The sequence below is a fragment of the Pristis pectinata genome, chromosome 6 (assembly GCF_009764475.1).
Source record: "Pristis pectinata isolate sPriPec2 chromosome 6, sPriPec2.1.pri, whole genome shotgun sequence".
Classification (NCBI taxonomy): Eukaryota; Metazoa; Chordata; class Chondrichthyes; order Rhinopristiformes; family Pristidae; genus Pristis; species Pristis pectinata.
The window spans coordinates 37810380-37825769 of record NC_067410.1 but is presented as its reverse complement, the minus strand read 5'-3'; the positions used below and the strand labels follow the sequence as shown (position 1 = coordinate 37825769).

The 15390-nt window shown below is 37.0% G+C and overlaps 1 protein-coding gene across 4 annotated transcripts in view; it reads left to right on the top strand.

Moving 5' to 3' along the window:
* Window positions 1–15390, top strand: part of LOC127571688 (contactin-4-like) — a 1728143-nt gene that overhangs the window by 991842 nt on the left and 720911 nt on the right. For all 4 annotated transcript variants that reach the window (XM_052018293.1, XM_052018296.1, XM_052018294.1 and 1 more), the window contains 2 exons: window positions 1670–1796; window positions 14429–14604. In XM_052018293.1, coding sequence (XP_051874253.1) covers window positions 1670–1796; window positions 14429–14604 — 303 coding nt within the window. The remainder of the gene's footprint in view (window positions 1–1669; window positions 1797–14428; window positions 14605–15390) is intronic.

The following is a 15390-nucleotide window of genomic DNA, read 5'->3' as shown; positions in this document are numbered from 1 at the left end:
AAACTGCAGAGAGTTGTGGACACAGCTCAGCATGTCATGGAAACCAAACTCCCCTCCATGGACTCTGTCTATACTTCTCGCTGCCTCAGTAAAGTAGCCAGAATCATTAAAGACCCCACCCACCCCGGACGTTCTCCCATCTCTCCTTTCCCATCAGGCAGAAGATACAAAAGCCTGAAAGCACGTACCACCAGGCTCAGGGACAACTTCTATCCTGCTGTTATAAGACGATTGAACGATTCCCTAGTATGATAAGATGGACTCTTGACCTCACGATTGACCTCGTTATGACCTTGCACCTTATTGTTACCTGGACTGCACTTTCTCTGTAGCTGTGACACGTTACTCTGCATTCTGTATTGTTTTTCTTTGTACTACCTCAATGCACTGTATAATGAATTGATCTGTATGAACGGTATGCAAGACAAGTTTTTCACGGTACCTCGGTACAAGTGACAATAATAAACCAATTCCAATTCATTATCCCAAATTTTCTGATGAGGGGGATTCTGAGTCGAGAGGTTTTTGGAGAATGTAGACAAGCTGCATCAGTGGACAAAATCTGGCAGATGCCATATGAGGTGGAAAAAACTCTAGTTATACACATTGGTACAAAACAGAAAAGCAAAGTATTGTCTAAATGGCAAGGGGGTGGAAAGTATCCATGTTCAAAAGCACCTGGGTATCCTTGTACACAAATCACTGAAAGCCAAAATGCAGGCAGTAAGTCATTAGGAAGGCAAGTGGTATGTTGGCCTTAATTGTGGGAGAATCTTTGAGTGCAGATATCTCACTGAAATTGCATAGGGCCTTGGTGAGACCAGAGTTGGAAAGCTGCATATGTTTTTTGTCTCTTTAACTAAATGAAGACATGCATGTCATGGTGCAGAAAAGATTCAGTACACTTGCTCAACAAATTTTGGACTTGCAATATGAGGAGAGGTCAAGTAGACTAGGATCATATTCTCTAAAATTTAGAAGAATGAGGGCAGATCTCATGGAAACTTAAAACATTTTCACAGCGCTTGGTTGGCTGGAGGCAGGGAGGATGTTTCCCTGAATGATTAGTCTGGAACCAAGCACAAAGTCAGGGGTAGGTCATTTCATATTGAGATGAGGAGAAATGTTTTCAGTCAGAAGGGGTATGTCTTTGGAATTCCTTACCTCAAAGATTGAAATTATTCAAGACAAAGCTGGATAGATGTATGGATAATAATAGAATCAAAGGGATGAGGGGAGAGTGCAGGAAAATGATATCGAGTCGGCCATGATCTTGATGAATGGGGGAGCAGACCTGTGTGCCAAATGGCTTACTCTTGCTCCCATTTCATATGTGTTAAGTAGTGATTTGGGTAAATTTAATACATAATTCATGTGTTATTTAAAAATTCTAATTTTTGTCATTATTTCACCTCAAATTTTGCTTGATATACTCTACCTCAATTCACGATAAGAAGTAGAAACAGCATGGGTTCAGGGGTACAACAATGGCATATTGACAATCCTTCTCATGCAGAACATGCTCTCATTCTGGAAATGGAAGTGATGTGTGTTGTCTGCTTGTGTTTTTTTTCCTCTTTAATGGTTTTTCATCTGTTTTGTGTCTGTTAGTTCCTGTGACCGATGGCATCGTTATACTAATTCAATCTGTTTCTTTTTATTGATGCAGAGAATGGCAAGCCACATGGGCCAGTTTTTATCCATGAGCCAAATGACGTTGTGTTTCCTGTGGATTCTGAAGAAAGGAAGGCCACGCTAAACTGTGAAGCAAAAGGGAATCCAACACCACATTACAGGTTTGCCGGCAATATCTTCATCAGTACCTTAACAAAAGAAAAGCTGGTAGTCTCCTTTTAATCGTTCTTTGAAATATTGTAAAAGGAAATGAAAAACATGATTGGAATAGGTGTTTGCCTCTGAATGAGATAAATTACATGTAGCAGTTGTAAGTAATCCTTCCATAAGGATTAAGAATAATGTCAGTGTTTGTACCTGATTTAACTGTTTTTAATTAACATGGATTGAACAGTTTTTTTTCCCTTGGCTGCCATTGCACAATATCCATCTCACCTTGTATTTTCTCCCTCACTTGTTGTGGCATTAGCTTTGAAACTGGAATAAACAGTGTTGCAAAGGGGACCAATATAACAACCATACAAATTGTATTATTATCATTTTTGTCATCAAAATATAACGATGTTGATAGATCCTATTGGAAAAATAATTTATTTGTCTGGATTCATGTTAGTGTATATCTCACAAAAATAAGGCAAGTTAATAGAGTTATTTTGACAGAAGTGATTGCAACTGACCTGTTGTAATGTGATGTTATCAAAATGACATGTAGATGATAAATGGTAATCTCTAAGTGTGCACAGGGAAATTGTGGTGTGATGTGAAGGTTCCTGAAATTGACACATTTTCAACAAACCCCTTCTGGATTTGGAATGTTTTTTCAGAGATAGTATGTCAATCTGAGCACCAAAAATGATCAGAAACAATATTTTATTGTAAAATCTCCTGTTGACAAACTCAGCAAGTCTATCTGTTCTGTTTCACTAAAATCACTCATTCTGAGATGCCTTTAAAATTATTTTTATTTCATGTAGCTGCATTTCTGTATAAGCATGAAAGATTTGTTCACCCATCAACCCAATGCTTGCTGATCTCCATTGGCGTAACATTTAGCAATGTATTGATTTTAAAATTCTTATCCTATGTGTTCAAACTTCTTGTCTCAGTCGCTTCCCATTTGAACACTTTGACTCGTCTTCCATGACCTCTGTGCTTCTCCAATTTTTGCCCTTGGTGAGCCCTTGATCTCCAAATTTCTAACACTGATTCCTCTGCTTTTACCTGCTTGAGGATCATCTCCAGAACTCCATCTCTACCTCTCTTTCCTTTGTTAGTTGGAATCTACCCAATTGACCAAATATTTGTCAGATACCCTACTATTTCTTGATGCAGCTTTTCTATTTCTATCTCATTATGTTGCTATGCAGTACCCGATGACATTTTGTTATGATAAAGGCACTATATAAATGCAAGCTGTTGTTTGAAATAATGAGCTACCATTTAGTTAACCAATCTGTATTACTGGGCAGAATTGTGCATTCAGTCACCGTAATTCTGCCAGCATATTATTTGAGCAATAGAAAACTAACTCCACAACCAGACAATATATTCTTCTGCATGCATCTGTTATTTTTCAACTTTTCTTTTGAAAGGGGCACTTTTTTAATATCATTGCATTTTATATTAAGAAATTATGCCTGAACTCCTCAGCTTCTTTATAATTACATGTAGATGATCCCACATCATTAGATTGACACTTCCCTAACAAAACCTGAACAGCATTGCTAAATCTTAAAATTCTTTGCTTCTTCCAGTTACAATACCTGCATGCTGACATTTTGTCATTTACTATTTCTCTCCACAGATACAAGCTGGGTATTTCTAGTATTTTTTGTCTTTCCTTTCTCGTCCCTACCATTACTCCAGTGCATCAATTTGTGCACTTGCTTTAACTTTCTGATGGAGACAGTATCCGACATGAGTTTTTAATGGGAATGGAGCACCTAAAAAGGCCCTTTGACCGAACATGTCCATGCCAGCCAAATTGCCTAACTGAGTTCGTCCCGTTTGATCGTGTTTGGCCCATAATCCCTTGAAATCTTTTCTATCCGTGAACCTGTCCAAATGTCTATTAAATGTCATAACCATACCGACCCTGTACACTTCACTGTTGCGTTCCTTCAATCCAAATTCTGAATAATTGATTTCCTTGGTATTTATTTTTTTCAAAAATGTACTCTTGACTTGTGTCAATGGTATCTTGATTTCTTTTGCTTCACAATTGCCACTTGTTTGTCCTGCTTCCCATTGTAAATTCCTAATTTGGCATTAATAATGAAAATTACCTTATTTGTTGCACTATAATGAATTTTTTTCTTTCATAATGGCATGCACTTGTTCAGGATGCATTGCCAGCCTGCAAAGCGTTTGATTCTCTAATCAAATTTACTACTTTGCTTCCTAAGATGCTGAAAATCATTAAATAAGGAAATGATTGTTCTCTTGAAAACTGGGATTAAATTATTGCGGATTGTTCTGCCTTTAGCTTCTCCATCTGAAGATGTAAAGAGAAAATATAAGTGGATGTAATAATAGCTCACAAAATATGCCACTTCTGATCTTGCTCCAACCTGAGCAACATCATTAACTTCAACCCTCTGTTTTCTATCCATACGGCAGCCTTCTACCTTGCAACGATTACTCATCTACCATTCAATTAAACGTTTGTTAATAATCTTCCTCAGCAATCACCCTCTCAATATACATACAGACCAAATCTCCAGTATTATCTTTATCATCACAACTCTTCATCTCAAATAAATATTTATGTTTGAATAATCCAACATGCTTTAAAACAATTCAATGTCCTAAACATCTCTAAATGCTCATAAACTGCATCTTGAATTATGGGTTTGAAGAGTTTTCCCACAGTTGACTTTGACTGAGAGTATCTAAGTCATTTCAAATGGTGGGGCAGATCCAAAGTGATGGTGTTTGGTGCATTCATTAAAAATTCTCAAGACACAGTATTTCTGCAGCCCTTAGCAAGCAGCTCCTCAAAAAATATTATATTTCTCATCACACTTTTGTTTTACTAGTTTGAATTACATATTCATTCACCAAGGATGCAGGATTTGGTGCTTGGGCCTCAGCGAGTCATGATCTAATTGAATAATTTGGCTGAGGAGACCAAACGTGATATCTCCAAGTTTGCTGATTATACAAAACTAGGTATGATTGTGAGTAGGGAGGAAGACATTAAAGAGGCTTTGTGGGGATATAGATATGCTGAGTGTGTGACACCATTTGCAGTTGGAGTATAATATTGAAAATGTGAGGTCATCTGCTATGGCACATAAAATAGAAAAGCAGAGTGTTTTTGAAACCATGAGGGACTGAGATATGTTGATGTGCAAAGGGACCTAGGTGTCCTTGTACAAACATCACTAAAAGGCAATATACAGGTGCATCAATCTGTTGAGAAAGCAAAAGATATGTAAGCCTTTAAAATGAGAGGATTTCAGCACAGAAGTATAAATCCAATTATATCGGGTCTTGATCAGACCTCACGTGGAATATTGAGCATAGTTTTGGTCTTCTTACCTAAGAAAATACTGTAAACTTGCCTTAGAGAGTGTGCAAAGATTTACGAGCCTGGTACCAGGGCTATTGGTTTTGCTGAACACGAAGAGTTAGAGTAAACTAAGCCTGTATTCTCTCAAGTTCAAAAGAATGAGAAGTGACCTCATTGAAACTCACAAATTCTTACAGAGCTCGATTAGGTACCTGCAGGGAGAATATTTTCCTTGGCTGAGGAGATCAGAATCGGGGAATCCTACTCAGAAAAATGGATAGGCTATTTTGACAGAAATGAGGAGAATTTTCTTCTTTGAGAGGATGGTGAATCTTTGAGTTGTCTACCCTGGACAAGTGTTGAGGTTCAGTCATTGAGTTCATTTGAAGTAGAAACTCATAGATTTCTGGATGGTGAGGGAATCAAGCGACAAGGGGATTGTGCAGGAACAGAAGATCAGCCATGATGTGAATGAATGTTGGAGCAATTTGAAAGGGCCTGTTGGCCTGTTCCTGATCCTAATTCCAATATAATTCTACTGATTTCTTATATCTCAGTCATGCTGGATTTCCATTCTGTATTTCTTTCTTCTCAGTTCAGTTACATCTTGTGGGTGTACTTGGACCATAACCATATTCTTTATGGTCTTATTTAAACAAACAAAAAAGGAATTTTCTTAAGAAGGCTGAGTACCATAATGACAATAGTTTGTTCAATGTTTTGCCAGTTAACCATAATGTGGGATCCAAATTTCTATTAACCGCTCCAAGAACTGTTTTCATCTGTTTCCCTATTATATGTTTCTCTCAGATAATGCATAAAATAGAAATACAAACTGGTGAATATTCTGAGACAAAACCCCCATTTATTCTTTTTGAGTTTCTTGCATATGGAGTGAAAGTAAATGTTTTGATGTTCTGAATTTTTTTGTAAGTGAAGATAGACATCCAGCCCGTTACAGAGGAAGTGTATTACAATAGCCAAACAAGAATTTTTTGTGATATAGTTACAAAAGCACAGCGGATCCTTAAATTCTGTGTGAATTCCCCTTTCATTTTCCTGAGTAGTAGTTGTGTCACTGCATAAAATATTGCGTATTAATAAATTAGTATTTGATCGCCAAGGGCTCCTTGTCTCAAATGAAGCTTGGTGCTTTTGCCATAAATTAACTGAAGATAATCTCAGAGAAAAATAAAATTCGTCTCTCTTGCATTAGCTGAACTTTTCATCATAAGAGCTGTGCTAAAATTAAAACATTTGAGACACAGATAGTTCTCAGAAATGAGAGATCACTTTCATAAAGTAATATGAAGGAAAATCAGCTGTAAAAAAAGGCTGTTAGTTGAGGCATAGCATTAAACAGATTGGAATTTCAATGGGTTGCCTCGGAGCAGAGCTGGCCAGAATGTACTTCATTGATCCTGTACAATTTCAGCTCCAACTCTTGCCTTACAAGAAAGGAATTAAGCTCACAAAATGTTTACTCTCAAAAATGCATGTCCTTCTCCTTTGACCCTTGGCTCAATTCTCCCTTATGCCGCTGTTGACCTGCTCCTATTCCCTTACCTTTGCTTTGAATGGATCTATTCCCACCAAGTCACTTGTCTCTCTCAAACTTGCTGTTATTTCCATCTCTACATCAGTAATTCAGCTAATCAAGTCTTCCTTGGGCTGAGATTACCTGATCACATCAAGCTCTAAAGTGTCATGTGAACAGCAAAATTTTAATCAAAATCTCCTGGATTTCTTCCAGCTCTCAGTCTGTGTGCCAAGTGGTTTAACTTTGGATGGAAACCATCACTGGTCTCCTTCTTTTAAAATTACCCATATGACCACAGCATAATTGGGGGCCAATCTGCACATTAAAAGAAAATGCCAGGGATAAGAGACTTAGCCTCCTGCAATTTAAAACTACAGTCAAGTAAACATGATTTGGAAAGAAGTGGAGATGTTTCCCCTTCTTTTTTAACTCCCCTACCTTCTCCACCCCAGCTGTTTTTGCCATATTTGGTGGGTTGTAGAGTAAGAGCATTATAATTGGGGCCATACAGTCAGTGATTCCTTGAACTTTGGGGTATTGCCCATTTTTAAATAAAATCTTTTGAATATGTCTAATACTGTAGTTAGGTCTGCAATACATTTGTTCAGTGAAAACCAGAACTTGGCTTCAGTTACCTGTTCCTTGCATGTCACAGGAGGACCCAATGGCATGAATATTGAACACACTGGTAACAAAATGACTACAATGTAGTTTACCAAAAGATTTCATTGGACCACTGACCCACTATTAGTAATGGTAGTAGTCACCTGCTGAGTGCGAGTTTACCAATCCTTTGTTCTTTCATCATGCACAAGATATGTTGGTGACTTCTGCAGAAAACATGATCCATAGTTTAGTACTTATTGTAATTCATTTATCTTTCATAAACCTTTCCTATTGTATTGTGAGATATCTGAATTTTATGATTTGTACCATTGACTTTAGTTTTATGCTTTCTTAAATTTAGCAATGTCAAGTCCACCTGAGATTAAATAATAAATTTCAGTTTTTTCTTCAAGGGAGGATAATTATTCTCAGCTGTTCCATGGTTGGCTTTTAACATGGTATTTGTGATCATAGCTTTACTTTTTAAACAAAAAAAAATCCTTAATATTTCTCAGGCTTCTTTGTCAAGGCTCAAGAACACATAAACTAATAATATGCTGTTTTATCACTTTATTACTCGACAGTGAATTTTTCATGATGGTGAATTTGTGAAAAGATTAGTATAGGTTGGTACTTGATGATTGTCATAGACCTGGTGGGCTGACAAGCCTGTTTCTTGGTGGTACAACTCCATAACTCTAAAAACTCCTTTCAATAATAAATTAATATTTACATTGGAAAGTAAGATGACATAAATTAACAGAAATCATTCGTTTTAAAATGTGTAGCTTTGAAGATAACTATATTGAACGATCCAGCCCTGAAAGACGACATTTATACAAGGTTGAAAGAGAATTATCTGAGAGTCATTGAGGTTAATTCTTATCTACATTTTATAGCATCTGTTCCACTGCTTAATGCTACTTTTAACACTCATGATGAGACACTTCACTTTCAATTCCCCCATCATGAATGTTCATTTCTTTAAAGCATTGAACATCTTGGATTGTTGCAGTCAATGGGCAAACCAGACTGATTCCCAGTTGTACAGGAATATTTATTGCTGAGTTTTCCAAGATGTAGAATCATAGATTTTAGTGATATAATACATTGAACCAGCCAGAAACATGATTTGTTTTAATAAAATGATTAAGGTTATTAAAATAAAATCTTCATTCAGGAGGTACTTAAGTGAGGTTTAGTCACATAGTTAAGGATTTAAAATTATTTTTCTAGTTTGAAGATATTTGAAAGGATATTATCAGTGATATTTAAATAATATTAACTAAATAATTGATATTCAGTGTGCAATACCCTCTCATGCATGCTATTAATACAATTAGGGTTTATGAGCTACTGTAATTAAAACAAATTATCCTACTCCTTGATTAAAAAAAAGAACTACATGACATGCATGTTCTCTAAAGGGTATAAGGCGATATGGGTTTTCAAAATCAGTTCAGTAAATTTAATCATGAGTTATGCAAGCAAGTTATTTTAGGAATACCTCTGAATTAATTTAAAGCAAACTGTGGAGCATGCAGCTTTAATTTAGTAGGAATTTGCACTAATTGGACAAGCTAACTTTGGGAAGCTGAAAGAATGGTTAGGCTGTTAAGTCAGCACTGAAGGTTGTAATTGGAAAATGGGGTTTATAGACATTGTTGGCACAGCATATTGACAATTCTGTTAGAAATCTAAGCTATTCTCTAGGTACAGGATATATATATATATATATATATATATATATATATATATATATATATATATATATATATATATATATATATATACACACACACATACCCACACACACATACATATATATATGTGATTACACTGCTGTCCATCAAGATGGTGAACTTAAAAATAAACTATTAATCATAAGATATTATTTTATGAAGCAACCAATCAAGCAAAGTTTATTGGATAGAACAAAGTCATAGAGAAAAGACAGTAAGTTCTTCCTCCCTTGGCACAGTGCTATTCCCCTGAGATAATTGTGGGTCACTTCTTTTTTCAGCCAAGTAACTAGCAAAAAGCGATTGACGCAAGGCCAATTGTTAATTTTAAAGATGGGGTTGACTGATTTTTCTGAGGTCAGGATATTAAAGATATGGGACAAGGCAGATGTATGGTATTAGTTCAAAGATTAAGTATGATCTCATTAAATTATGTTACATAATTAAGGGGTCGAATGTTCCTATTTCCTATAACTGTTTTCCGATTGAGGAAAGCGTAATGCACAGGGAAATCTATATTTAATAGCAGCGGCCTGAGTTTTAACTGCAGCTCTAAAAGAGTTGGTGTCTGCTGCTCATACTGCAAAGGAGGCTGTTATATTGGCCACCAGAAACTGCACCATGGTTGAACGTGCAAATGTACAAATTCAATCAGCATCAGTTGTGCACCAGAATGGAGAGGCTCCAAGCACTGCTCCAATACTATGCTGTTAGTGCTGGATTCCTCCATGCTCACCAACAGTGTAAGCAGTTTACTGGCAGGCCTATCAATTCACCAAGCATTTCATTGTGCATTCCCATCATCTTCCTTCTCCAGTTTGCCTTTTCATCTGAACCTTGTACGGTAAAATTCGTGCAACCTCATCCTCTGGCGAGCTTGGGACCTTTGTCATTCTTGTCTCTTGCCCTGCCCGTAGGCAATTCATAGCTCATCCTTTATCATGTGCATGCCCCGTTCAAAGTCACCTTGAAATTACACTCAGTGTTGGTGTTTCTGGGATGGTGTCTATCAGCACAAAAGCAGGTGATAGTGTATCTTTATCCTGGCTGCCTTTTCCCTGTTTCCATATGCCTGGATGCATATATCAGCAAGAGATTAGCTGAAGCAGGTACTCTTCGTAATGGAGAAGATTCAGGATTAGAAACTAAGATTGGAATATAATAGAATAGTACATTTATGAATATTATAAGTCATGCTGAGATGGTGGCTGGAGATGAGAGTGGATTTGGTGACCAGGTTTTGGAAATTAGTGGTGGGAAACAGAGGTGATGGCTTCAGTTTTAGCTAGATAGAATTGCCACTGTCCAAGAATAAATATTGAAATACATGGATTGGGTGTAGAAGTGGTGTCAGATGTTGCTTTGGGCTGGGATGTAAATGGGAAAGAGGAGCGGGGGGTCACCAAATGTTCCTTAGGGGAGTCCACACATAATGGTGTAAGACAGGGTAACAGTCGCTGCTGGACTTAGTGTGGCTGCAATTGGATGAGCAGCAAAAAGCAGAATCAAGGGATGGGACTCTGGGAAATGGTAATTTGCTCAACAGAAGGACATGGAGGAATAAATAATGAAACACAGTTGGAAGCTGACATTTGTGACTTCAACCAGGCCAATTCAATGCTTTCTCTGGAGATCAGCATTCTCTGGGATGGAGAAATTCAAAAAGAAAAACACCATGTTTGCAATGTTAGTTATGTTAAAAATTAAAGAAATGTAGCTTGTTTTCCTCTTCTCTTTCAACCATATGGATACTACCTTGGCTTCATATGGAGCCTTATCTCAAGCCCAGATGACTTTGCATGATAATTTCCAATTCACACTGCACCATTGTATAATGATCATGTATTTTGCTCTATCGCATCATAATTCTTAGCATTGCATTCAAGCAAAGGAAAAAGAACCAACTTATAGATCTTTAATCAAAACAACCAGCATCATTAAATGGTCTCAAACATCTTCCCCTGCTGGCTATACCTCACGAACTATTTACCATGCTAGAAAAGCTCCGCATGAGAATCATTAGTGACATGACAGCAGTAGATCCATCACTAATGAACTGGGCTCGCTGCCATTTCCTGCAGGTAAGAGGAAAAATTCACAATGGGGAAATTTAAAGTGAAGTGTGACATCATGTGAAGAACACAAAAGGTAACTCTCTAAGCCTGAATTGGTCGGCAATATAAGAAACATATGAATAAGCCTCAGGACCTTCCAAGTAACAATCTACTATACCACAGTTATCCCATGTAGGAGTTTGTCAGTGAATTGAAGTGATTCTGAATGTTTATTAATCTTAATCAAATCTTGTTTAAAATGTGTGCACAAGCACAGGTTCCCAGTATTGAGATGTAACTAGTGGGACATCAAAACAGCATTTCACACCAGTGTGATATCAGGGAGATGACATCCAAAGCTCAAGTCAATAAATGATATGCACTATTTTCCCCCCCTCCAAAATCCCTCACAGTGACCATATTCAATTCTAGCGAGTCAAGCTGTGACACTTAGTGGTACCACTGTCATCAAGTCTCCAACTACAAACATTCTGGAGATCACCATTGCCCAGAAACTCAACTGGACTTGTCATATAAATGTCAAAGCCATTACAGCACATCAATGGCAGTTTTAAGTGATTCATCTGATTCCCATAACTTTCCCATAACTTCCAACGATCCTCTTTCTTCATAACTGAAGCCAGGGACATGACAGAGTGGATACAATAACACTGACACTTCACAAGCACAATACCATAATGAGAAGGAAGGCAACATGAACACAAGCTTCAACATTTACCCATCAAACACATATCCTGGATGAGTTTGTATTATGTACGGGATGCACATTGACTAGTTACCCAAGGTTAAATTGGCAATATGTCCTAAATTTGAGATATCCCCCATCTGGAAAGACAAGGGCAGAAGTCACCTCTGAGCCTCATCACCCATCCCATCCCATCCCCCATCCCAATTCCCCAAAAAACTATGCCATTCATGTTTTACCTTTCCTTCATTGTCACTTGGTTAATATCATTAAATTCACCACATAGACTACAGTTAACAAGAAAAAGCGCACTGCCAGTTTCTCAATTTGCCAGCTATTCCAACTTTCCAGAGGATTAATTTCAAAAATCATGGTATTTGTGAGGGTATTACAAGTCGCTGTCTATGAGATACTAAGAAAATTTGCAAATGTGTTGCAAATGTTATTTTTTGGGGCATTGAGGGGTGAATTACCCCTGTGGGAGAGCCTTTGAATGGTGTGTATTGCTGATATTCGGCAGTCAATTCTCGGAAAATTTAAAGCATAGAAAAAATGTACATTGTTCTTAATTGAAATACCGAAGGAAGAAAACATTGCTTTCTTCCAATTGTACTTTTATACATAATGCTATTGAAGTAAAGAACATTCATATTAAGATTAAAAGATATTCTGCAATTCTGGATTCATTCCCCATATATATATATAATTTGTTTCATATATAGTTATTTATGAGAGAAAGATATAAATCTTAATGAATTCTCTAAATTTTACCTCACCTAATTCTTATTATTTTGATGTCCATTGTTCTCTGATGTGAGTTCATGTCTATCATTTCCACACAGGGAAATTGACCTTTCATGTGAAAATTGTGTGGCTTCTGAAACATCTGTAGGTCACTTTCATGCAAATAATCTTGCAGAAGATGGTTGCTATTATCAGAAGAAACTGTCCTTTTTCTGACTCAATGGCTTTACAATTGCTGCTTGGAATGCATTTTTAACACCAATTCACCAATGTATTGCGCAAACTATAAAAAGGCTGCTGTTGAATTATTTATTCTTGATGTATCATCATGTATAAATAGTTGCTATACATTGGAAATTCTACCTAATGTACAAAAATTATAATATATCCAAATTTGCTCTGAACAGGCATCATCTTGTCAGAGTACGATCTAATCATTAACTCATGACATCTTCAACAGAATAACCACCAGCTAACACTGTTAAATCACAATATGAAAATACAGCTTTGTTTACAGTAGCATGGAGCAATAACTCCAAAAATAACTCTCACAGCAACTTTAAGATATATCCGTAATTGGACTTTGAGTTGTATGTACTCTCTCAATTGCTGAGAGCAAAATGAAGAAATGAAGTGTTAAGCAGACTTCCAGTTATGTAGGTTGGTGACTACCAAATAGAAGGAACCTGTAATAACAAAATTAATATTTGATGGCATGTTGCTGTTAAAAATTGCAAAAGCTAGTGAGATATTGTGGCTGCTTTTGCTTGAAGGATATCTTCTTCACGGTATGACATACGGTCATATTAAGGAATCGCAGGTTATAAAAAAGAAATTGAAATTAATTATTTCTTCTGCATCAACAAAAGTTCCCACCTGCATTTCAGCAACATGCATCTTCCAATATGACGAAAGCCAATACGCAGCAATGATCTGCGTTGAGTGTACTAGAATGACAGTGAAGTCAAAGAACTGGAGGCGCCGCTGCTTATTATGTAGAGAAAGAGAATGCAAAATGATGGTAGAAGGGAAATTGAGTTGGTGTGACATTTGCTTGGAAAGGACATTTCAATGGAAGAAACTATCTGCGCTAAACAAGAGCAGTTGACAAACATTTCAGTTCCATTTTAATTGCACGGCTCACATTGAAAACTGACAATGCTGGAAACACTCAGCAAGTCAGGTGCAGCAGTGGTAAGAGAAACAGAGTTAATGTTTCAAATCGGACACCCTTTGCGAAAACCCCAACTTCTGTCTCTGACCTAAAATATTAACCCTGTTTCTCTTCCCACAGAAGCGGCTTTGACCTGCTGAGTATTTCCAGCTTTCGGAGACCCCTGAACTATCTTTAAATGTCTCTGATGCGCAGTAGTATATAAAACAAAACCTGGAAAAATGTATTTGCTTTTAGTTGTCACCGATTAATTGGAAACTTCATGACAAAGTAAAATAAAACATCACTTCCCGGTACATCCACGTCGGTGCGCTCAGTTAAATGAATAACGCCAGTACAGCAATGTAAAGCTGGGTGCACGGTGCTCGAGAACAATTTGTGGTTCGCCCCAGTCTCGGGGTTGAGCTCGTTCACTGGCACCTGAGCATCCGCCCGCTGCCACTCGCAGGTGAACCGCGCCGCCTGGAGCACCTGCCGCCGGCTCGTGACCAGATCATCAGTCGCAGCTGGGCGCGCTTCCAATCAACGGTGGATGAAGTTGTAGGAGTGGGAGCTTAAAAATCGAAAGCAAACTTTCGTTCTACTATTTGAACCTTGCCAATCACAGTCAGGTCACATAAAGTTGCCAAGTTTAATTTCAATAATTTCCAATAATCATAGTGAAACTCTGGGCGAACAAAAGTTCAATATTTGTCTTTTCTTTTATCTTGCAGATGGCAAAGAAATGGTACAGACATTGACATAAACTTGGATTATCGTTATAGTTTGATTGGTGGCAGCCTGGTGATCAATAGCCCAGTGAGGACCCAAGATTATGGAACCTATCAATGCTTTGCAACAAATTCGTTTGGCACAATCGTGAGCAAAGAAGCAAAGCTTCAGTTTGCATGTAAGTTACAGTACTTTTCCCCCGACATTAATTGATTTTGGAGATTAGTCTTAAGTGTTATTTTTAGGTATCTTTTCAGTGTTATTTTCTGAATATGTGCTGACAAGGACTATCGCCTGTCACGAGTATATATTTTTTAAAAAAAACTGCAAGGATATTTGTCCTGGATTTTATGTCGAATGGCTCTGCACGCTCAATTTTTTTGCTATGTTGTTAGTAAGTGAAGTTTCTGAGCTTAAACTTTTACTCAGAAAATTCCAAACTCTTGTATACTCTTTTACAATGGGACTGTTTAATTTAATCTTTTGTAATAAGCAAACGATTTATTTTTGTAACATTTTAACAACAAAATCTACAGAGAAATTTTTTTTACTCAAAATGCTTTGTGAAAATCTCATTTGTTTCATGCACAGATTTTCGAGAATAAATTCCCAGTGGTCCTTTAATTATTTATAATTCCTATTTGATTTGGATAATAAAAAAAAGTTGTTTACTTTGGTGTGAGCAACTCCTTGAGCTTTCTATTAATTTATTTATTTTCAGTTATTTACTTTTTGCTTAATACAGTTTGTTTCCCAATACACGAGTCAAATCAATCTTTCAAAATGAAGAGAGAATGTTTTGTATTTGTTCATTGAATGCCACCTTGTTTTGAGCCTTTGAATTTGTAATGTGCACACTGTGGTAACGTGGAATAAAGGCAGTGTTAAACTATAAGCATGATTGAATTTGGAGAGAAAAAAAAATCAATAATCATGTAGATCGAGTATAGTAAGAAGTGATAGT